Source organism: Silurus meridionalis, chromosome 20 (assembly GCF_014805685.1).
Source record: "Silurus meridionalis isolate SWU-2019-XX chromosome 20, ASM1480568v1, whole genome shotgun sequence".
In the NCBI taxonomy this organism is placed as follows: Eukaryota; Metazoa; Chordata; class Actinopteri; order Siluriformes; family Siluridae; genus Silurus; species Silurus meridionalis.
Window position 1 is genome coordinate 14,256,157 of NC_060903.1, and position 26,049 is coordinate 14,282,205.

General features: G+C 39.8%; 1 protein-coding gene across 1 annotated transcript in view; it reads left to right on the top strand.

The window, feature by feature from the left end:
• rsrc1 (arginine/serine-rich coiled-coil 1) overlaps positions 1 to 26,049 on the top strand; it is a 135,951-nt gene that overhangs the window by 36,609 nt on the left and 73,293 nt on the right. The window contains exon 5 of the mRNA XM_046877131.1: positions 10,927 to 10,963. Coding sequence (XP_046733087.1) covers positions 10,927 to 10,963 — 37 coding nt within the window. The remainder of the gene's footprint in view (positions 1 to 10,926; positions 10,964 to 26,049) is intronic.

Consider the following 26,049-nt stretch of genomic DNA (forward strand, 5'->3'; position numbering starts at 1 on the left):
TAGTGGAACATCTCAGAAGAGTGGAGTTTATTCCAACAGTAAATGGGGACTAAATGTGGAATAGGATGTTCAGAGAGCACATACGAATCTTATGGTGTCTCAGGTGTCCACAAACTTTTGTCGGTATAGTATTTAATCCTGTAGATCAAAATTTGGAGAATTTGGAGTAGTTTAGCAATTTTGACAGCACTTTTCACTATAATGCAGTATAGATGTTTTTATTTGTTTATTTTTTACTTTTTGACTTTGTTTTGTCTATCATAGTGTCAGAAACCAGTTTTTTCAGACAGTCCGTCTGTAGAATGAAAAATTATTGAGATGTCCTCACATTATTCAATGATCAAGTGGTTGAATAGAGTGAAACAGACATAAGCATTCTGTGTGTATTCATAAAAAGAATGTCAGTCATTCTCTTTAACCACTGGTTTTAAGGTAGTTTTTTGAATAATTACTATTTGGATGGAGGACCAGACTTTGCTATAGCCTTGTTTTTGGTTATATTCTATACACCACAGAAGATTTAGTCACCATCAAATAGAATGGGTTTTTGTTCTTTGTACACTTTTTCATTGATATTAATTTGGTTTCACGTTTCTTTCTGATTGACATAAAACTTGTCCTTCAAGTCTTAACACTTGGTATTTAGGCGCTTTCTGTCCAATCCCAAAACGTCTCCTATTTTCTATATATGCTTACTACATAGGACATAACAGCGTTGTCGATCTCCGTATTTCCAAAGTGATCACTTTTATGTATAGTGTGCATAGCAAAAGTTTGGAAACACCTAGTCTTTTATTATAAATGTACAGATGTTACACTTTATTTTAATGCAAAATCCTTCCTTAACATTAATAACAGGACCTCCCGACCTCCCCCCCGCCCCGGGTTTCATCCAAAACCTTCTGTTACGGCGTAATGCGACAGTTCGATGAAAACTAATACTCTCAAATGACCCACTTTGTTGCATATAAACAAAAGGAACATGCGAGTTTTAAAAAGCACAAACGACTAGGCGTTTCCACACCTCTGACAGACACTGAATACTTATCTTCAGTTTTATATTTAATCATTACATCATAATGCGACCAAAACCGAGGTAGATAAATACCAGCCGTTAAGACAGTTCTTGCATGCGAGCCCGTATTTTCATTACGATCCTTTGTGTGGCGGGATTCAGGTGCGTGTTTGAATCGTGCCCGCGCCATGTGGCCTTTTTTTGTGTTTGCTTTGTGATTAGGACCGGATCAGATTTCTCAAGAGCAGAAACCAGGATCGAGAGAAAAAGGAGAGGAGGATGTGTAGTGCGAATTATTTTATTTTGGGGGCCTCCCAGAAGGGCCCGTGGGCCAGGCAGGGACACTGAGAGAAGAATGGACACAGCTGTTCTCTCTCTCTCTTTCTGTCTTTCTAGTTCTCCATAATTCTATTATGTAACGGTTTGAGCATGTCAGGAGGTGGAGAGACTACACTTGTAAACAAATGCTCACGTTTCAGCGTTCAGGTGTGATTGTGTGTGTGTGTGTGTGTGTGTGCGTGCGCACACTTTATTCACGCCTCGACCCTGCAGAGAGCTGCACAGCACAATGCAGGGTTAGAGACTGAAACTGATTACCTTGTTAACTCCTGGATCAGAATGGAGGCCGTGCACCAGGGCCCCGATTTGCAAATGAATCATTGCTTTCTTTGGCCCTCTCTCTTGCCCTCCTCCCTCGCCTCCCTCTCTCGTGCTTTCTCTCTCTCTCTCTCTCTTTTTTTTATTCTTTGCCAAGATCATCTTTTTAAACTCTGCCATGACAGCTGCCACGCTCAGTACCATTGTCCCACCACACTCCGGCCCCACAACTGTGTCGGCAGCCAAAAGTTCTCCGTGTGCGATTACCTCCTCCCATAGCAAAGCCTTATTCTTTGTGTACAAGTGTTTCAATTTGTGGAGTTTCCTTCTGAAAAAAAAATCCCCCACAATATAGGAGATCCACATTGTCTCTTACTCAATAATGGAAAGGGTTTTTTTTTTCTTTTTTTATTCCTCAAAGTTCTAATCGGGCGAAGATGAAAAGACACCAGGTCATAGAAGGAACCGGAGGGAAATAGATTTTCTTTTTTTACATTTTTTTTATTCTCCTGTCCCCCCGTGCAGCCATTTGTCTACCCCCCCCTGCCTCCCACCACACACCTTTTTAAATAGGAGTCAATTTTCTTTAAATTGTGTCCCCTAAATTAAATTTCTCCCTGCCATGGAGACTAATAGTGTTCCTCTCTCTCTCGCTCTGTCCTCAGAGGCTCCAGTAAAAGGGCAATTTGCCGCTCCGGGCCTTCCGGAGAGATGAGCGAATCCCAATTAATCCCTTTAAACGACAAGATGTTTCATAAACTTGGCGCGATTAAACGAATGATACGAATTTCCGTTAGAACAAGTTTGTTTCGGCGAGCCGCGTATTCAACTTTTGGTTTATATATAGCGCTTCACCGGTTAGCGCCAACGTGTTTGTGAATACACAAACACCATTTCGTTTGGCGTGTGTTTTTTTTTCCCTCTAAGAATTCTGATTGTATTATTTATTGTTTTCTAATGTATTTAGTAGATTTTGTTTCCCAAAATATAAACCATTTAGTCATTTAAGTTGCTCTGACCCTGTAATAATTCAGTTTCAGCTGAAACACTTTTTTGTTGCCTCTTGTAAAACTTGTCTAAGGTGTTCTTTACTTCTGACCTTGCGATCCAGTATATATCCGAGCATTTCAATAGGACTTAGGTGCTGTAACACGCCAGCAGATACACGCACAGTCACAGGGAGCACTGACCTTCATAAATCAGTGTGCTAAAAGACATCATCCTGTGTACATCGAGAGCTGTGCAACGTGTTTTTCTGATCATGTGCGCACTGCTAAAAACACGATTTTACTTGCGCACCATCCCTACTTGCCTACTTTGCCCTCTTTCTAAAGATATTTTTTATTTTGATCCAGTGCGAATCGCAGAAGTAGCAGGAACGCTGGGAGCGCTGTATCGCTGTTAAAGCTATTTTGAAGGTGTAAATAAATAAAGTACTTCCTTGCAAACTTTACGATTCTGCTGATTTTGAGTTCAACTTTGAGTAACTCTGGATTTCTAGGGAATTGTAAAGAGAGCAGAAAAAAACAAAAAACAATGAATGACTTTTCGGAAAGCTAGATTCTCTCAGATCGCCTTCTCTTTATTCCAATAGCTAAAATTTGCCTGATTCGTTTACTAAATAAATCCTTTAACCTGTGTTTTCAGCAGTAAGCTTTTTTGACCGAAATCACGGCAGTTGTTAAATCTTGAGCAGGTTCTTTCCTGCTAACTGTCCAGATTTAGACTCAGAGGGGAGGTGTCCCAGCCATCAATTACACATCATCTCCTTTTCTGCCTTCCTTTTGCCCCCTTTTTATTGACTATACTCAACTGCCTTATTGCCCGCAAAGCCTTTTCTTAGGTTTTTTATAAACTATTCTTTTTTTTTTTTTTTTTTTTTTTTTTTTTGCCTGCAGTGGGATTATGCAAAAAAAAATTAAAAATTCCAGTCTGTTCATTGCACATAAAAGGGGGGAAGGTTTAGATCTGACTAAGAACATACTGACCCAGACAGGGCTATTATCCACTTGCTATTGTACTCTAACAGGACAGCAGCAGCCTTACCGTTGCTCTTTTTTTTTTTTTTTTTTGTGTGCATGCAGCTTGACAGAGTAGTCAAAAGAGACAGTCTTGCCATCCACCCAGGATTACACTTTCACTTTCAATTCAGCAGCACAGTGAAGCACACCATACAGAGATGTCAGTGAGCAACGTCATTCACACTGCCTGTTTTTGTCATCCTCCACACCACCCATGCCGCTCTCCGTTGATCCTTATTGCCTTTCTTTAGTGGAAAGACGAAAAGAATTAAAAGAATTTTTTTTTTATGGATATTTTCCTCAACGGCCCCACAAGTCATATGGCTTTCTTTGTCTCTTTAACTTACAATCGATTACTTTAAGTTCTTTTAACAATTGTTGATCTTCTTAACTCATACATTTATACACTATACACACCAAAGTATAGGGACACCTGACTCCCCCAGCCATATCTGCTTTTCTCTTCTTTTTTTTTTCACACAATTGTAGAAGATGCTTTATGATGCTGTACATTTTACCTTCACTTGAACCACGAGTTCCAAACCTTTTTCAGCGTTTGTGCTATAGAGCATTAATTGAATATGAATTTGAATGGGCTTCCTCACCCTTCATCAGTACCCGACTTTACTAATTCCCATTTCACTGAATGAGCACTTCAGTGTTTGTTTGTTTCGTTTATTATCTGAAATTGGTTTATGTACATGTTTGTTACTTAATTAGTTGTCTTCAGTTTTTTTTTTTTATACATTCCATACAGTGCAAAAGCCTGTGGGGGCAGTGTTATGATCTGGGGATGTTTCAGTTGATCAGGTGTAGGTTCAGCAAACCTACCTGATCAGCTGACTACAAAAATATACCGAATGACCAATCCAGACCTTAATACCATAATCTTTGAGATGTGCCGGAGAAGTTTCTCCCATCATTGATACGGGATGTTGGCAGAAAAATTAATGCATCTCTGAACATGAATAAGTTGCACAAGTTTATCGAAATAATCGAAACAAAACGTGGTGCGAAATAATATTAGAAGTGCGCTATTTTGTTATGCACTATATTTCTGAGGAATGCAAGCATTATAAAGGAGACATGAGAAAAAACATCCTGTAGAAATCACACGACTTTATGCTGAACTTGTGTGAGGCAACCGAAATATGAATTAAGCGAAGCGATTATGGATCCGTCAGTGCGGCGTAGCCGAGTGAAACACGCTGTTCTGAGGAATAAATGAAACAATTTCCTTCCAAATCAATCAGAGCGGTTCGATATATACTCGTGCGTGCAGCGTAAAAGCGATCGGCTCTTTCCTGTGCTGACAACTCGATTTTTTTCCGCCGGTGCAGTCGACTGTGCGTAGAATTTCCCCCTAACACATACTTCGACTCAATTACAGGCCTGTGCGCTTCGTGCGTTGTCTCATGGCTCCTTTCGCACTTTTGTTTGACATACCGATTACTGTCGCTAATTAATCCCATGTCTGCACCTAACCCTAAATCTAATTCCTGTAACCACAAAGAAATGTTTCAGCTTTGTAAAAATAAAAAAAACTGTATAAAGGCATTTTTTTCATCTCAAATTCAGTCATCTGCCAATTTCTTTACCAACCAGGGAGTCTGTATGCTGACACATGCTTCCTCTGAGTCTGAAACTAGCCACCTGCATTTTTTACTGCTGCTCATGCTACAGTAGGTCACAGAGTAAGAGTAACACACTGTAAGGAAAGTGTTATCTGCCCCTCATCTGCATGTACGAGTGTCACTGTGATTAAGAAGGGAGAAAGAGTACATCCCTTACACCCAGAGATCATCTTAGTCGTGCTCAATTTGCTCTCCGGTTGTGTAGGCTGAGCATGTACATGTTACCCAAATGCCCAAAACACTGTATATTTTGTGAGGAATCTGGAATGTTGATTTATTTGGTCCTCACTAAGTGCTAAATAAGTGTATGAACGCACACACTTACACACAATAACGTCCAAGGCTGAATTACGGTTTTGTAAGGCCAGCTTGCTCATTTCTCTGAACACTGTAAGAGTTAACACTCAAGCACACCAAAGCTCTAATGCATTGCTGATGAGCTCTGTGCTAATGGGCCTCTCTCTTTCTTGCGCGCTCTCTCTCTCTCTCTCTCTCTCTCTCTCTCTCTCTCTCTCTCTCTCTCTCTCTCTCTCTCTCTCTCTCTCTCTCTCTCTTTGTTTTGGTGGAAATTAAATGACTGCCTTTGCATTTGAACTCCTCCATGGGAGAAGAGCAGCATGATTTAGAGAGAGAAAGAAGTAAAACCTACACCATTATTTGAAACTTCACCACTTGATAACGCGCGCTGCACACACTTTAATTAATTGCATGCTACCTAAAAATGGCGAGAGAGCGAAAGGAAGCATTCCGGAAAGATCAGTAGATCGTCCAGACATAGTGACCAGCAATACACACACACACACACACACACACACACACACACACACACACACACACACACACACAAACCCAAAGCGAGGCTCCAGTCCGTCTCCAGTGCGCCTCCTCCACTTGACAGATTAGCCAGACATTTCCAATTTGCCCGTATTGACTAGTGAGCAAAAGCCTGGCATTGCATTGAGCTCTGTTAACACTTTGACTTGTTTGTCCTCTTTTACTTAATTAAGTAGGGATAAATAATGACCTCCTTACGGGAACCGAGAGACATTTTTTTTTACCCCCTTCACCCTCCTGACTTCTAGCCTATGTTTTCTAGATGGCCTCTGATTGAGGATGTTTTCTTCTTTTTCGTCTGTTGAATATTTTGTACATTTTGGCTATGAAACATGTTTTCTCTGCATTGGGGCATCTGTTGAATCCAGCATGAATTTTCACATTGTAGTTTTAAGGGGAACATTTTATTTGCACATTTTATCTGCTCTCAGATATTGAAATCCTGATTGTTATGGCTGAATTTTGCAAAACAGACCAAATTGACAGTAATATAAAGTAAATACATTATACCTATTTAACCACAAAGTTTGAGGCACACAATAGTAAATGTGGTCTTTTGATGCATTAAATATGAACAAATTTTCCCTTCACTTGAACAAGTCCAAAACCTGTTCTGCTACAATAATACCTCTGTGCCTACAGCCAGCTTTATGAGAATATGGTTCACATGGGTTAGAGTGGAATATCTCGAGTGTCCTGCTGAAGAACTCTGAACTTCTCCCTATTGAAGACTTCTGGTATGAATTGGAACGCTAACTGCGCCTGGGCTCCACAGCCCACCTCAATACCTGATTTTACCTGAGTTTTTACAAGCACTGTTTAAAATGTAGAACATCTTCCTGTCCTGGACCATCGGCTCATCAAAACCAAGAAGAGCACTTACACACTCGCAGCTAAAGAAGGAACTTAAGCACGACATGAGGTCATAGTGATCCGGATTTATTGCGGCCTCAGTCCAAGGTTACGACTCTCTGTTCATCTGGCGCTGCCCATTAAAGCAATATGCATTTGCTCATGACAACTCACCCCCCCCCCCTCGCTGGCCTTGCGTTACACCAGCATTACTATCTGTTCTGCCTCAACTACAAATTGCCCGAACGGCCCTTGACACTTTTTCAATATCGTTACATTAAACCAAGTGGAGCTTGATTGATAACCTAATATTGGCCTAATGCAAGACATCAATCACAGCAAGTATATTAATTATTTAATATCGCAGTCTAATTCAGAAATCAATGCGGCCATGTCGACGGCACGAAAGAGAGAGGAGGGAGAGCAAGGGACAGAAGAGAGGAGATCTAGGAGATCAGCGCTCCCTGCGGATCTGCGGGAAACGCGTTGACGGTCGAAAGGGGAGGGAAAAATGAGAGCAGAAAAAAAAAAAAGAAAAACTGGAGATGTACTCTCTCTCAGCGTGGCGGTTCGATACAAATCTGTATTCATTTGCCAATAATTTCTTCCTCTTTTTCTGCTTAGCCACCGCCTGATCTGGTTTGAAGGGCCTAATTGAATTAGGGCTGCTTTCGGCACAGAGGTGGGCCTTCAGGGTAAAACGGGGCGGGAGGAGTGAACAAGCAGAGCGTGGAACAGAACAGATAGAGGAAGAGAGGTGTGGACATGAAGTGGCACAAAAGAACAAATGGAGATGAAATGCCTGCAGTAGATGAAGGAATATGATGTAACTTGGCACTCAGGCCAAGTACAGGGAGTTAATGAGAGTGATTTTTCTCTACACTGTACTCAAGGAGGCTTTTTTTATCCTTTAACATGTCCACCTGAAGGTCAGGTGACCAGGTTCAGTGTTAGACCAGCGCACAGAGCCTTGTTTCTTGGTCCTAATCATGTTAATACTCTGGTTTAAGTATTCTGGAAATTGGAGAAAACGTCCAGCAATCAGTATTTCTACTGGCAGAAATTCCTAAAGATAGCTGATGGACAAAAATGCTACTAAACAAACCACTCTTTACAACCGTGCTGAGCAGAAAAGCATCTCTAAATGTCGATCCCGGTGGAGGATGGCCTACAACAGTAGAGGAGGTTCCACAACCAATATCAGGGATCTGAGGACTCTGGACACTCGAAGAAAGGATTGAGATCAGGAAAGATATATACAGTATCTCTAGCAGTACAGATTTACTGCCCTCTAAAAATAAGTCAACATACAGCCATTATTGTCTAAATAACTGGCAGCAAAAGTGAGTACACCCTAAGTGTCCAAACTGTGTCTAAAGTTTTAATGTTCTGTGTGAGCACCATCGTTATCTTGCACTGCCTTAATTCTCCTGGGCATGAAATTCACCAGAGCTGCACAGGTTGTTGCTGGGATCCTCTTCCACTCCTCCATAATGATGTCACAGATCTGCTGGATGTTAGACACATGGTGCTTCTCCACCTTCTAATAACAAAGCTTGTATCTTCTATGTAAGCAATATACTACAACAGCGATCAGAAGTTCCCTCATCTCTCTTTCCTTATCTCTCTTTCTCTCACTCTCAAAGTCAAAAAGAAATGCAAACTGCTACAATTGTATACATTTCTGAATGGCTTTTTTTTCCTTCTCTCACTTTTTCATGACCACTTTTTATTTTATTTTATTTATTGATTTTTATTTCCGAGGGCTTTTTCTTCAAATGGAGCACAGTGATTAGGAGCTATTTAATAGCCAGAGGTCTGCTGTAGGAAAGCGGGACAGAAGGAGAGATTGATTTGGAGCTTCACTGTTATTTCTCCTGCGCAAGGAAAGAGACGGATAGACTGAGAGAAAGAGAGAGAGATAGAGGAGCAGGGTTTCACTCTGGCTTTTGTGGCCTTGATTACTGAATGTAATTTTAGAGATGGTGTAGATTTTCATTGTGATGCTGCAGGCTACATCAGAAGCTTTATTCTGTCAATAAAACTCCTCTTTCTCTCTCTCTCTCATCCCTGTTTTCTTCACCATGCACATGCACACACTGTTGCCAGTACTGAGAATGTGTGTGTGTGTATATATATATGTATAGTGTGTGTGTGTGTGTGTGTGTGTGTGTGTGTGTGTGTGTGTGTGTATCTTTGTGTTGGTGCTTTCTCTTGATCTTTGTACTTCCTCTGCTGCAATTTTGAAATGTGCCAAAACCGCATCTATTATTTACTGCCAATTTGCTCTTTAAATCCAAATCCTTTCCTCCTCCTCCTTCTCATCATCCTCCTCTTTCTCCTGCACTGATTATATTAATTCATGCATGATTTATAATAATTTAGTCTAAGCCCATAATGTCATCATAAGCACCCATTTTGGGTTTGCCTGATTAATTAACACTAGCCTGTCAAGGTCAGTTTATTTTTGGTGCTGCAATACATTGTAATTATAAAAATTGTTGTAGTTGATTGATTTCTTTACTATATCAATATAAACGAAAACCTTAGCCTCCAGAAGGTTGCAAGTTCAAATCTCAGGACTAACTAACTTCCAAACTCGCCAGGAATCCACACAACTCTCAAGTTTATCTCCTCGGGAAATAAAAACGAAGCTCGTAATGTTTATCCTTTTATACAAGGTGGTATCAAAACGTTTTGAGACGAATCTTGCCATTCTGACCACGTGCGTCTGCCACGTCTGCGATTTCATCATAGCGAGTAAGAACAAAGAGCACACGTGTAATTCTGCTTAAAACTAAACATCTGCCACAAAGACATTTAAAATGACATATGAGGTGGCTTTAAAAAGTTTCGAGACCAGTTTTGTAACACGCCAACAGATGGCAGCAGAAGGCTGCACGCACAGTCACAGGGAGCACCGACCTTCAGAACAAAAAAAAAAGAAAACATTGTCCAGTGTGCAACTGCCGCTATTCTGACCACGTGAAACCGGAAACAGCACGACCTCAATTTTTAACCCACCCTTCCAACCCAATTTGGCTCCTGCGGAATGCTCTCTCTGCCGGAAGACGAAGATCCAGCTGAAAGGTCGCCGTTTTGAAACTCAGAAGGTTCTTGACACGCTTCGAAAAGATGACTTACAGGACACATTCCAGAAGTGGCAGGAACGTTGTAAGTGCTGTATTGCTGTAAAAGGGGACTATTTTACAGTGTAATAGGGTGTAAACCTAAAGTAATTAAGTACTTTCTTATAAAAAAAAAGCTCGTCTTCGAAACTTTTTGATACTACCTCGTAGTTATTTGTAATGTCATTATGGGACATCCGTTAGATCAGTTATCACTTTTGCTATAGTAGGTGCAAACTGTCAGACCCTTAGAAAGTTTGCTGTGTTTCGTAGCTACCTTTACAATACTGACACTGGAGACTCATTCCATGGCAAAGCCTTTGCGCCAACGTTCACCTCGATGAATAGCGAGGCCTCCTCGTCACGCCCATCTCCAATAAACTTGTTTCCATCTTGCGATAAATATGTACTGGATTTCCTCCGCCACAAACGATCATAGAGCCCACGGAGCCGGGCCAGGTAAGGCACTAATGCGTCCACGCACACAGGAATCCGTTAAAACACTGTGCACACACCGAGCCAGAGAGAGCAGTCATTATTCGAGCGCACGCGAGACCAGAGCGATTGTTTGTTTCTCTCTTCCACTCGTTACTTTGGCAGAGGAAGAAAGGAGCCCCCCCCCCCCCCCCCCCTTTCTTTCTTTTTATTTTTTTATTATTTTTAAATTTTTTTTTTTTTTTTTTTTTAAACCACTGCTGTCATGAAAAGGCAAGCGAGTGAAAATGAATAAATAGCCCTTAATAAATAGCAATTATGGGTGATCCCGTCGGGGCGGGGAGCGCCGGGGAGAGCGATTAGTGACACGGCTTTATTTACAGTGAAGGAAATTTGTTCTTGTGTTGCAGGGACGCGGTGAACATCAAAGCCGGATTAGAACATCTGGTAAGTTCTCAATTCCCCCCATTCATGTCTGTGGCATCTTTGATATCTGCATCCGAAATGAACACGCAGCAATGGGCTCGGAATATCCTGCCCTGACACATAGCAAGCACACGCACACACACACACACACACACACACACACACACACACACACTCTGTCCTTCTTTTACTCTCAACAACACTCATACCTGTGCTTTATGTCTGCCTCTCTCTCTCTCTCTTTCTCTCTCTCTCTCTGTCATTTTTCTTTTTCAGTCTTTCTTGCTGTCTCTCTCTTTTCTCTCTTTTTTACTCCATCCTTATCGCTCTCTTACTCTACCGTTATCACGATCTCTGTAGTGCTTTCTTCTGCTTCTCCACTTACCTCCATTTTTGTCTTCACTCTTGTCTTTCTCTGCCTAGTTCTCTCTATCTGTCCACCTTTCTCCTTGTTTTGTCTCTCTGTCCTATTTTTATTGCTGTCTTTTGGTCCATCTCTGTCTCTTGCTGTTTGCCTGTCTCTCATCTTTCTGTGTATCTTATTCTCTCTTGCTCTCTCTCTCTTGCTCTCTCTCTCTCTCTCTCTCTCTCTCTCTCTCTCTCCCCTGCCTCCTTTCCCTTCCTCCCATAAAATCATGCTGAACTTTCATATCACTCGGGTATTCACTCTTTCATTTTTATATTCCGGCCCTTTGCTGTATTTCTGTGGGATTTTTCTCCCCGAATCCCCCTCCCCACCTCTCATCTTTTTTTTTGTGATGCGTCTCTTTTTGATGTTGGGATGAAACATCTGCACTAATATCCACACACACAGATAATACATGTGCATCATAGACTTCCCCAATAGTGAATAAAATGGCGTTTCTAAATGGGGTCGTCTTGATTTATCGGACTCTCGTCTTCTGTCTTCTAGTTCCGTAGAAGAACGTTCTCTCCCGAGGCGGGGCACGCCATCGGCTCTCTCCAAGAAAAAAAAAAACGACCCACGGGAAGATTTAAAAATGTATCATTCGTTGTTTCCTGACTTTCCTGCTCTCCTTCTAATACAGGGTCAAAGGAGCATGCACCGAAGTTAAAGGGGCACTTTTTTTTCTCTTTTTTTTTTTTTCCTGTTCTTCCACTTCTCCCGTGGCAGAAGCCAGTTTCCAGCTATAATTTTTTTTTCCAGGGGATGAATAATGAAGAGAGGTCACATAGGGTCCTGGCTCTCTGGATGTACAGTAACCTCACCAAGCTTTTAGTCGCATATTAACCAGAGGCCGGGGCCTTGAAGGGCCGCTCTACGCAAATGACCCCGAATGCCACCCGGTTTACACCTTTTCTTATACTCCGTGACACATCTATTCCTTCTCCAAAACTCATACTTTCCCACACAAACACACACACAAGTGCGAATCTGTCCGTTTCACATTATAAAGTTGTATTTTGTAACAGGGTAGAAATATACATGTGGTAAAAGAAGAAGCGAAGTGTCAGAGAGGTGAAACGGAGCCGCGAGTGCGAGCGGAAACGGCGGGAGGGAGGAAGATGAAAGTAGCGCGAGCGGTAGAGCGAGAGGGAGTGCATAGTTATGAGAGGACGCATTGATTTACAACTCTATAAAAGGCAGAGTGAATTATTGAAAAGAAGATTACATGCATAAACAGCAGCGAATCAATATGTGTAACTGCACTTTTGGAAGTTTGTCCGCACGCTAATGCACACGCACGCACGCGCACACACACACACACACACACACACACACACACACACCCACCGAGAGAACTAACGTGAGCTAAGGACAATGTCGGAAAGGTTACATGCACATGGATATGCATATAGAAACTTTTTCTCGTAAAATTGAACTATTTACGTCACCTTTGATACCTACTCTGGATTTTTACGTGTCACATACACTGTTCACAATTTATTACTATTATTATTTTTTGCATATACAGTAAAACCCCGTTGGACGAGCATAATTCGCTCTTGAAAATTGCTCGTAGGTCCATTTGCTCGTACGTTCGAGCTAATTTTCCCCACAGGAATGAATGTAAAAGTGATTTAATCCGTTCCGAAACCTCATTCGATCGCTTATTTCTCTACTTAAAAAGTATTTGTAGCCTATTTTAACAAACAAATACACCGCAAATTACCATAATGTAAACATAATTAAACACTTACTCATGTGGTAGTGGTTGATAGCGAGTGTGAGATGCGCATCACGCTCGTAACCTTCTTGGTTTCAATGGTAATTCTATTTACTCTCGTTTTTACAGCACCATCACTGATTTTCTTGAGACATTTTTTAAGATTTCTAGTGAAAATATAACACTGAAAAAAGTTAAGTTTTTGCTGCACTGAACAACGAGAGTGATCGAGCGATGTCATCAACTAAGCGACTGATGCTACCCTCGGCCGAAAACGGGGGACCGGCAGCGTGGGTTTGCTCGTGTCTTCGGAATTTGCTCGTGAAATAGGGTTAAATTTTGCGAGCAAGGTCACTCGTATTTTCGTTTACTCGTACTATCAGTTGCTCGTACAACAGGGTTTTACTGTACCAGTGATGTTAGGAAGTGGTCAGAGCGCAGGGTCAGCCATGATACAGCGCCAACTATGGCAGAGAGGGTTAAGGGCCCAACTGTGGCAGCTTGGCAGTGCTGGGGCTTGAACCCCCGACTTCCGATTAGTAACCCAGAACCAGAGGTAAAGAGTAAATCTTCCTATAGTTTATATTACAAACAGTTTATATAAGTATTATATACAAGTATTCAGTAGGAAAGGTTCGTGGACACGTGACCATCACAACTCGACAGCACTCATTTAGACAGAATTTTAATTCAATGTTTCAGCATTAACATACATAGCATTTAGCAGACACTCTTATCCTGGCCTATTTACATTTATTTAAATTGTACAACCGAGCAGTTGAGGGTTAAGGGCCGTTGCTCGAGGGCCCATCAGTGGCATCCTGCGACCTTCTGCTCAAAAGTCCAGCATCTTAACCACTGAGCCCAGTGGTTAGTTTCCCAATATATTCCATCATGACATTATCACCGTGCACACAGCAAGCCACAGTAAACATGTCATTTTGTCAGGGTTGTTGGAGTAAAAGATCTCTAGTGTCCAGCACAGAGCCCTGACCTCAAACCTACTTTAAAATGAACCAGAGGCCTGACTGAACCCCAGACCTCAGCATGCAACATCAGAATCTGACCTTAATCGTTTTTCAACATATTTGCATCGGAAAAAAACAAACCCTGATTTATTTATATATAATTATCAGTAGATGTGATATACTTTAATTATTTAGAAAGTTACCAATATTTTCTATGCAGATCCGTTTCTCAAGCGCGTTCTCCGCTTCTACAGCATATATAGAATGTAGATTAACATGGCAGAGGTAGAGCTGCATCTTCCTGGAGACAGAAAAGCAAAAGAACACCTGGTTTTATTTTATTTTATTTTATTTTATTTTATTTTGTTTGTTTGTTTGTTTGTTTGTTTGTTTGTTTATTTATTTTTATTTTTATTTTTATTTTTTTAGCACTACAAAGGCCTGTTTGTAAAAGGGCCTTGCATTAGAAGCCAGAAGGCACTGATTTGCTGTCTGTCTAAACCAAAGAAATAAAAGCGGACTCTCTGTACCATATTAAATTGCAAAGCATCATATTTTTTCCATCGCGTTGAATGGAATTGAAATCGAAACGCACTGCATCGTAATGGGCATCGTGTCGCATCTGTAGCTGCTTCACGTCTATTTTATGTATCGTATCATTGGCTATGTTGCCTTTTTAAAAGCTTGAACTTGTATTTGCTCTAATACCCTCTACACATCGTGCGCACACACACATACACACACACAGTTCAGAGAGAGCAAACTTATTGACCCTTTAGTCATAGAATTTATGAGGACATTCTGTCTCTCTAATACACAGCCCCAGTGTTTTGTCTAGAGTGGCTGATGTGTGTTTATTGTTATTGTAGAGGTTGTTGAAAAGAATATAGCTCAGGTCTTTAAGTAGGCTGTGTGTGTGTGTGTGTGTGTGTGTGTGTGTGAGATATTACATGCAGAGCAGATTAGAGTGCAGTGTGATTATCAGATGAGATAGGGTGGTACACACATACACATGCACGCACACACCCCCTCACACACACACACACACACACACACACACACACACACACACACACACACACAGAGATGTGTGTTTATATGTTTGCTCAGGCATTACTGTAAATTTCGAGAGAAATTTGAATATGCGGATGCTGACCGCGTGAATTTATCGCCACCGCTGCTCGATTACCTTCCAGTTCACGGCAGCCCGGGGTGCCAAAGTATCTTATTACGATTCCAGATGAAGACTAGTAAATAAAAACCTGTCTCCAGCTGAGGTGTTTGTAGCCCTCGATCGCCCAATCCTCCTTAAACTCCTTTTCCCCAACACACACACTCACGCACCCCCTTTAAATATAAGTCATAAACAGTGCGAATTTACAAGTCCTTCAGGACTAGCGGTGATTGAAGAGGACACCAAACTTGACAAAGTCAGAATCAAGACAACTTTCTTCATTTCTTGCTTGAAAAAAAAGTCATTCTATCCTCATTTATTATTTCCTCACATTAGCTAACTGTATTTTTATGTAGCAAATAAAATTATTCATATTGTAAAAGACGATAAAAATGAATGATTTGTGTTTCCAATTCATCTGAGGAAATCTGTAGCTTTGGCCACATTAACGTTAGCCTTGATAGCATTCAGTGCAGCCTAATCTATTTAGCCTTAGCGAGAGCGCCATGGCTAGTAATTAGCTTTGTGCAGCAGGCTGAGGCGTTTTGTTTTATTTCGTTTTTATTTTCTTCTTTTGCCTATTTTTTTTAATTTTTGATTATTTTGGTTCTTTTGAAAGGATAGCAATGTTAATTACTCCCTTTCTCTCTCTCTCTCTCTCTCTCTCTCTCTCTCTCTCTCTCTCTCACTTTCTATCTGCATACTTTTTTCTTCTGTCTTTCTGTCAGGGAGAGAAGCCCACAATCCCCTAGTGGCTAGTGTAGCGTGTGCTTTGCTAACGCTAATCAGGCCAGATGCGCAGCTGCTTAAAAAGGGAGCACTACAAAAGCAGCTCATCAGCAGAGACATAAAGCATCAGATTCATGCAGATTAGTGCCTCCGAGCTAATTGATCTTTTTAGATTCATTCGCCGATTTGGTGCAATTAATGCGATATAGCTTGAGCGCTCGACGCCAGTTTCTGAGAGAACCCCCCCAACCCTTTCCCACTCCTCGGTTACCTCACCTCACGTTTTCACTGCGTATAGATGTTATTTGTTGTTGGTCATAAAGGCTTCCTGTAGAAGTGCACTACATTATGTACACAACGCTTATAACACCTTTATCTCTGTGGTCCGACGGATGGAAAATTCGCGATTGTGAAAAACGCAGTTATGAGATCTTACTATATAGACAAACATTTGTGGACACCTGACCCTAAAAGATTCATATGTGCTTTTTGAACTTCTCATTCGACATTTAATCCTCATTTGCTGTTATATTAACCTCCATTCTTCTAGCAAGATGTTCCACTAGATTTTGGAGTGTGTTTATGTTGATTTGTGTTGATTCAGATACAATGGTTTTAGTAAAGTCTGGTACTGTTGTAGGTGAGATGAGGAGGCCTTGGGCATTCAAATTCATTCCCATAGGGTTAAGTCAGGGCTCTATAGCAGGAGATCTTCCACTTCAATTCATGTTAAGCATATCTTCATGAAGCTGGCTTTGTGCACTGGAGCATGGTCATGCTGGGACATTTTTGGGTCTCCTAGTTCAAATGATGGGTAAAAGTAATTCTACCACATCCAAAGCCTTCATATACAATAGAGGTGTTTTTCTGCTCGAGATAAGAGTGGCCACTCTGGCAGTAACCCCACCCCATCCTCATCCTCCTCCTACTCCGCCTCCTTCACATGGCCCATTGAATGGTCTGGATGGGGATGAAAATGGTGTAAGTGGTACGCTACAGCTTTCACAATCACCACATCTGAAACCTCGGTTTTAACTCGGAGAATGGAAGCGAGCAGTTCAGTCGTTATCTAGTTCTGGTACGGTCGCTTCCTCTTTCTCAGGCCGTGTGGGTTGCCAGTAATTTGATTTTGGCACATAAAGAGCCGACGACACCTCTGTGAGCGTCGGGACGCATGAAAGGAGAGGAGACGTAATCTGCAAACACATTTCCATGCGCATTACACTAATAATTTCATCAGGTTACAGCTGTGTGTGTGTGTGTGTGTGTGTGTGTGTGTGTGTGTGTGTGTGGGGCACAGTCCATTCCGCTTACGATCTCATCTTCAGAACTCAATGTTTCAAGCCCCCACTCGGTTAAATGATAGAGTGATGACACTGACCTCTGTCCTAGTGCATGACCTACTGTAATTACATGCCTCACTGACATGAAATGACTCTGTCTCTCTGTCTGTCTCTTTCTGTTTCTCTCTGTTTAGCTGTCTGTCTTTGTCTGTCTCACTTTATACTGAATTCTGTGTATATATCTGTCTCTTTTCCTCTAATGCACTTCTATATCTATTTCTCTCTCTCTCTCTCTCTCTCTCTCTCTCGCTCGCTCGCTCGTCTTCCTCTCAAATAAACTTTAGTATATATTAGAGCAAATAGTTATCTCTTCTCTTCTCTTCTCTTCTCTTTTTGTCTCTCATACTGTAAATCTCTCTCTCTCTCTCTCTCTCTCTCTCTCTCTCTCTCTCTCTCTTACTCGGTGTAATTTTCTTTAATTTGTCTCACTGCTTGTTTGTTGTCCCCCTCTCTCTTTCCCTCTCCCCCTCTCTTCCATCAGTTTTTCTTCGTTCTCATATACTAGTCTTCGACTTCTCCCTGGCTTTACATTCATCCCACTTTTGCAAAGCCAAAGTGTACAACATAAAAAAAAAAGATGATAAAAAATGTAAAAACAAGAAATATTGCATTAATTTTCGAATGATGATATTACATTTAGTGTTAGACCCTCATACATCACACTGCGAGAACTAGTCCCTTACTGTATGCGCTTAATCTTAATGGTATCGCCGGATGTCAAGGGCATGGAAGAAATTAAATCGGAAAGTGTGGATAGACCAAAGAAGATATTATCTCTTGATGATTGCAGTTTTGATAGGTATTGCAGTGGATTTCATTTTCGGCGCATGCCGGGGAGATGAGCTCGCTGCCCCGTTTGCTCATTTTTCTTCGTCATGATTTATGCGAGTTGAGCATAAACTTTATTTATTTTTTGTAAATTGGTAAAATGTGCTCTTTTTTAACAGCCTTTTTTTAATCAACACAAACATATATACTCTGCATTTCTACTAAAGGACGAACAGCACAACAAAAATGAATCACTGTTCAGCCTCGGTTGTATGTGGATGTCTGTTTCCTCATATCTGATTGGTGTATGTGTATTGGCACATACTCTCTGAATGGTTAATGTGCACACACACTAGAAGATTTGAGGGGGGAAAATGTGAGATGTTGCCAAGAGAGTTAAAAAAAAAAAAGTAAGAAAGAAAGAAATGCCAGTGAGTTGGAGGCTGCCATCACTTAGGCTTGTTTACATTCTAAATACGTAATGAAATCTTGTTGGCAATAATGAAGGAAATAAAAGTTTGGGAAATTGTAACAGCGGTGAAGTTTGAGAGATGAGCCGCGGCCTGCGAAATAACATTTCGGAGCGGGGAAGCGCATTATTATGCAGCGGCTGTGCCTGCTGGAGACACCAAGATGAACAGCTTCGGCTTGGCAAAATGCTGTTAGTGCCTTCCTGAAGTATGGCACATTGTTAAAAAAAAGAAAAAAAAGGCCTCTGATTCCATATTGAGATTATATATAAAAGTATATCCATACACAGCATTATATGTTATAGATGCCCGACCCCCCCAATAGTTCAGATTATTTTTTTTTTTCTCATAAATATATAAATAAACATATTGCACTGGAGCACTTTTCTGCCCTGATCTTATAGACCTGGATATTAAAAACAGACTATTGCATTTTCCTGTGGGTCTGGATAGTCTGATCCATCCCCTTGTATTTTTCTTTAAGAGAGAAAGAAAAAATAACAGGGAAAAGGGATAAATGACGAATAAAAAGTCAAATAAGAGTAGAGGGGGAGTGGTGGGAAAGAGATTTGTGCATCACCTCCATCATGTACTTCTGTATTTGTCTGTCTGTCGGTCGGTTGGATGATTGATCTCATTCCTCCTACTACTTTCTTCAAATATAAATGATGAGACGTCTCCAACCACTTTCAGCAATAGTTTCCTGATTAGTAAGAACTTGCACACTACGAGGCATGAATGCTACACGAATATGACACTGAGAGTCACTTAGAATCTAGATTAACATGGCAGAGGTAGAGCTGCATCTTCCTGGAGTCACTACAGGAAAAGAGCTAGAGCACTATGCAATGACAAAGATCTATCTATCGATCTATCTATCGATCTATCTATCGATCTATCTATCGGGGGCTTTTTCCGTTTATTTTACATTTGTAATTGTCTCGTCTGTGGTTAACTAGATTCTTTCTTTCTTTCGTCCTTTTTCTTTCTTTTTCTTTCGTTCGTTCGTTCGTTCGTTCGTTCGCCCGTCCTTTCGTTCGTTCGCCCGTCCTTTCGTTCGTTCGCCCGTCCTTTCGTTCGTTCGCCCGTCCTTTTGTTCTTTCTTTCTTTCTTTCTTTTTTCTTTCTTTCCTTCTTTCCTTCTTTCTTTCCTTCATTTTTCCTTCATTTCCTTCTTTCTTTCTTTCTTTCTTTCTTTCTTTCTTTCTTTCTTTCTTTCTTTCTTTTCTTTCTTTCTTTCTTTCTTGTTGGAAATGCTGCAAAACCAAATTCACGACTGTATTAAACATATTGTGCTGTTAGTTGAGAGTTTATATGTAGTAAAGGTCCCAGAGTTACTTCAGACTTTCAAAAACAAATGCTATACGACAAAATTATAAAAAGATTTCGAGTTTCGCACGGCAGGCAAGCGCAGCAGCGTCCGCGGTAAGATACGTTGGGATGCTGCAAGGATGTGCGCATCTCATGCCTAGCGAAATGCCTTACTGTTGTCAACAGTTGACAGAGTTCAGTTGTCTCACTTTTAGGAAAAAAAATTCACCTGCTTTGGTTCAAAGTCAGACCGCAGGTTATTAAATTATGCAAAACAGCCGAAAAACAAGAAATGAGCCTTACACAACACATCGGCTGTCCATCGCAAAGCCTGACTTTGTTTTATTTTTTATATTTATTTATTTTTTGCTGTATTTTCTGGCCATAAACCAGGAGATGGAAGGAAGCCATGTAGGTCATATTCAAATGTGGATCTGTGATTGGCGCAATATTATCCGTCAGTCTTTGTGTGAACGACTGTGATCTTTGGCATCAAGGTGATGCCTCATGAACCAAAGCCTCAGCTTTTTTTTTCTTCAGGAGGTCAGCCAGAAATCCACTGACAATCCTTCTCGTCACCATGACGATCACATCTGCGATCAGAGAGCGAGAAAGAGAGGGAGGGATGATTATAATGTTCATGATTGGTAATGAATTTAAACAAATGGACAATTTTGTTTTATTTTCACTTGTATTTTGTTTACTGTTGTTAGAGCTCGGGGGAAATTCATAACCAATGAAAAATGTGGATATTTTAGAGAACACAGGGAGACGGGAAGAGGCTTGGTTTGGTGTAATTGGGCTAATTGGTTTGGCCCTTTTGCATAAGCACCAATGCCAGTGAACAAATGTGTGTGTGTTTGTGTGTGGGAGTGAGATAGCGGACACACTCAACACCTTTTCCAAATCTGGGATTTCCTCCCCAGGGTTTCCAGCTCATGATCAGAAGGACCTGCTTTACTGTTTAATCAGAACATGGAAAGCTCATTTCCTCTTCACTTAAAACTTTTAATCAGTAACACTGATCTGATCTGTTTCTAGAATAAACTAAATGCATAAAATGATCTTATATGGTTTTCTTGATGCTACTAAGATAGCTATTTGTGAAGAATATTTGAAATTTGCATTACATTTAAATTAGACTCATTATAGATGATAATTCAATTTAATTTAAACTAGTTTCATGTGATCAGGTTCCCTAATGTGGGCTGTACAATTCTGTATTAAAGTGAGATGTATGTTGCAGATTGCACGATGTGGCAGTACATTATCCAACTGGAAAAATGAGCACTCAACAAGAAACCCAGCTTTTATAATTATGCAAATAGGCAACTCCCCCAAACCTATATTTACCTGCCCACATGCCTTGATAATCCAGTGTAATAACACAAGACATATTAGACGTTGCGTGTTGGGACCTGATCTGCTTTTAGGTTTAACACTGCACATAAGCGGAACCAGTTAAAATTTTATTTACAGTAGTTAGAATTTAAAAGAATAAATTATATTTCAAATAATAAAACATTAGCTATGGTGGTCATTTTTATTCTTATTATTTATAATAATTATAAATATTTATAAATTGTGTGTGATTTTATATATATATATATATATATATATATATATATATATATATATATATATATATATATATATATATATATATATACTATTTTTTCGGTCCCAAAAATGTAATTTAAAAAATACACTTATAATGCATAGGTTAATCATAATTTTTTTTTTCTTTTTTTTGTATTATTTCATAGCACTTTTGGTAAAAAAAAAAAAAAAAAAATCGTTTAAACTTAAGACCCTCCATTTCACACCAGAATGTACAAAAAAAAAGAAATACAAACTGTATATACAGTGAAGTTTACACATACTCAGAATTGGGTTAAGCACCGAAGTCTATTTTCCATGTACAATATTCAGATTATGCAAATAACAGAAATTTAGTTCACACCTTCAATGTTGTCGGAATTGATAGCATCTAGGCTGCTGTTTTTTTCACCTCTTAGAAAAATTGGACAGAAAATGTAAGCTGAAGATGACAAATTGCATTGTCATTTGTAACATGATGTAACATAAAAGCAAGAGACACTTTAAAAAGGGAAAGAAAAGTAGTCTAGTATATTGTCCATATACAGATACATAACTAACTCAGTGTGATTTGTTTTTTTATACAATGTTTGTTTATTTGTTGATTTCTCAATGGCATCATTTTTTTCAATGGCATCATTGTGAAGTGGGTAAATGGCCTTGTTATACCACTCTGTAAAAAAACAAAACAAAAAACGTGGTTGTTTTTGACAAAAGCACAGCTAGCACATTGTATTTATTAGCTAATATGAGTATGAACTAAAATGTAGTACGATATACAGTATATGGGGAAAAGTATTGGAACACTTGAGCTTTCCAGCCACATGTGGTTCTTCCACCAAACTGCTACCACAAAGTTGTAAAAATACAGTTGTATAGAACAGTGGTCTCCAACCCGGGCCGTGGGTCAATTGGTACCGGGCTGCACAGAAAGAATACATACCTTATATTACTTTCGTTTTATTAATTATCTGATTCTGAACGAGGTTTTATTTTGGAAAATGAATGGATTCTCTCCGCCACATCTGTCTATGACTCACTCTTGATGCCTACATCCCCTACCTTCTTAAATTTAAACCCCCAATCAAGCAAAATGAACCAAAAACAACACGGTGGATTCACGTTTACTATTATATTTAGAAAATAGCAGTATTCAGGTCGTATCATCATTTTATTTGATTGTATTTATCCGCCGCACCCTAAAGGTCGGTCCGTGAAAATTTTGTCCGACACTAAACCGGTTTGTGGCGCAAAAAAGGTTTGGGACCGCTGGTATAGAATGTTTTTGTATGTGGTAGCAATAAATTTATACCTCCATTCGAACTTCAAGAATCAAACCTGTTCAAGCATGACAGTGCTCCTGTAAACAAAGCCAGCTTGGTTGAGGATTAAGGGCCTTGCTCAAGTGCCCAGCAGTAGCAACTTGGTGTTGCTGGGATTTTAACCACTGAGCCACAACCTTCCCTATATGCTGTACATTGTTTGGAATGGAAGATCTTGAGTGACCTGCTATAGAGCTCTCACTTCAACCGTATTAAACACCTTTAGGAAGAATTGGAAAACACCAAAGGCCTCACCTACATCAGTACCTGACTTTACACCCTTGTGGCTTATTGATCACAAATCTCCACAAGCACATTCCATAATGTAGAGGAACATCTTTTCAGAAGTCTATATGTAGAATGGGATGTCCAAAAAGCACACATGGATCTTTTGTTAGGTGATCACAAGCTTTTGTAGGTCAGGTGTGTTTTGGTGTTGATGCAGGATCATCATTCCCATGTTCCACCTGGTAAGTTTTATAAGATTTATAACAGTGTAAATGACGGCCATGTCGTGTTCAATTTTAATTTGCTGTATTATGTAACATGAAGAAATATTGAAATAAAAAATGATCAATAATATGATCACATCATTGCAAATTGTGTAATTTAACTGGAAAAATATTGGAATAGGAATATTGGGAGTTTTAGATCTTGCAGAGTTGAAACAATTTACTATTTGAATGCTTTTGAACAATATCAATGTGAAAAAGAGACAATCTGTTTTTTTTTTTTTTTTTTTAATCATAAATACTTATGATGTTTATAGTAACTTAAAAGTTGTTTTTTTAATTAATGGTTTCTTTTTCTCAATCTCTCCATTTTACTCTCATTTACTTTATTATGATCTTCAGTGTTTTTGCACTTGATTGGCACTTGTGCAACTGGAGAACAGATTGTTTTTTTTTTTTTTATTGTGACTGCAGTGTGAAAGCTGTCTCTTATATAGATGTGTTTAGATTAGCGAAAGAGAAAAAAGACGAAGAGAGAAAGCCCGAGAGACCACAATTAAAAGGGTTTTAATGTTTGCTAATGAATTACAGGCAGCCGTTAGGCTTGTAAATGAGCAAATTAAATAAAGCTTTTTTAGAATGACCACTGCTTTCACTTGCATAGTCTGTACAGAACAATATACATCAACACTTGTGTGGGAGCACAAACTATTTAAGGCTTTAACTATATGCAGCTCTCTCTCTCTCTCTCTCTCTCTCTCTCTCTCTCTCTCTCTCTCTCTCTCTCTCTCTCTCTCTCTCTCTCTCTCTATATATATATATATATATATATATATATATATATATATATATATATATAGTGTACTATATTGCCAAAAGTATTGGGTCACCTGGTCATAAGTACGGTATGTGATATTTTATCATTGCATTCCGCATTTAGTCCCAATTTGCTCTTATAATTTCCTCCACTCCTCTGGGAAGATGTTCCACTAGATTTTGGAGTGTTTTTATGGATATTTATTTATTCATCAGCCACAAGGTTATTACAAGAGGCAGGTACTGATGTAGGTGAGGAGACCTGGGGTGCAGTCAGCATTCACATTCACCTCAAAGGTGTTCAATAGGGATGAGATCAGAGCTTTATAGCAGGCCACTCAAGATCTTCCTCTTTAAAGCATGTAAACCAGATCTTCAAGGAGCTCACTTTGTGCACAGGGGCATTGCCATGCTGGAACAGGTTTTGGGTTTCCAAGTTCAAGTGAATGCAACATTTTATTACAGCGCATCTACATGTAAAATTGAGTGCCTCCAGCTTTGTAGAAACAGTTTGGAAAAGAACCACATATAGCAGGAAAGTTTGGGTGTCCCAATACTTTTGCCAATATAGTGTGTTTCAACCATGGAGATGTGTATACCATAATGTAGCAAAACGGAGCAATTTAATATACCGTGATGTGTGTCAGTTTGCCTTCTGCGTGAAATTTGTATTTATTTTGTCTTATCGATATCGTAAGATAAAAAAAAAGTCATCGAAAAAAGTCTAACCACTCTGGGACCATCTGTATATGGTTTGCGTGAACTGTAGTGGAAAGTCTAGAGTAGCTTGCAATAAAACTTTGGCCTCAACCCTATTGAACACCTTGAGGATCATTTGGAATGTTACATCTAGCGGAACATCTTCCCTAAAGTAGATATTATAACAACATGGCTACATGCTGGATGCATTACCTACTGTATGTACATCAAAAAGCATGTAGAATTGGGGTCATTTAGGTTAATATAAGATTTATGGAAGGAGTCCCTACGTTAGAGAACTAATTTGTTGGTGAAGGTACAGCGGTTGATTCTTTTTCTGAAGTAAGAAACCTTTATTCGTGGATGCTCTTCAGCATTAGTGTTTTCAGAGCTTGCAAATCCCAAAGATGCAGCAGTCTTTTGTGGCAGGATCATAACCAGTCATGGGTGTCTGTAAGCTCATGGATGAGGAAGGGGCGAATCCTCCACAATGTCCTCAAGTGTGTTACGTTGCCCCATGATGCACCATGAGCAGCATTTTGAACAGATTTTTTTTTCCTCCTGTTTTCACACATCACGATGCAGGAAACGTGATATTTACCAGCTTGAAGTGTGATAGGCGGGAAGAAAAAGTGTCACTTTGAACTCAAAATTGCAATTGCGATCACACCGTTCATAATACAGACCGAGACTTACGAAGGAGTTACGTTCCGAACGAGCGTTCGTAAGCTGTTACCGTGTTCGTTATTGACTACGCATATCTCCTAATGACGTAATAGCTAAAAATACAATCAAATAAACAATAAAATATACTAAAACAAATCGAAAATACTGTAGACAATATTTCGTATTAGGTAATGAATAAAATAATAAAAATTCATAATAAAAAACGTGCGCATTATGTGGACTCGTTACGGCAAATTTCACTTTGAGGACAGGTTTGTTCGTATCCGCGAAGGTTCGTAAAGTAAATGTTCATAAAGTGGGGAGCGTCTGTATCTTATTTTTGACCAACGTCCATGTTTAATCGTTTCTATTTTTTGCATCATATTTAATAGAGCGCAGCAATTTAATAAACGTTTTAAAAATAGCGCATGTCTTCCAGGCTTTGTTTTTTTTTTTGTTTTTTTTTTCCCCCCTTCTCTTTTCCCAGGACAAGTCTCTCGTTCGCTCTCTGATTAATGCGTGATCGGAACCCGCCTCGAACACGCCAGCGAGGCCCTCTTTCATAACACGCCGTATTTATGGAACTATTATTCCTCAAGCCATCCGTCATATTATGAAGCAAAAAGGCGAGCGGTTGTTCCGTATTAATGTTCTTTTCTTCC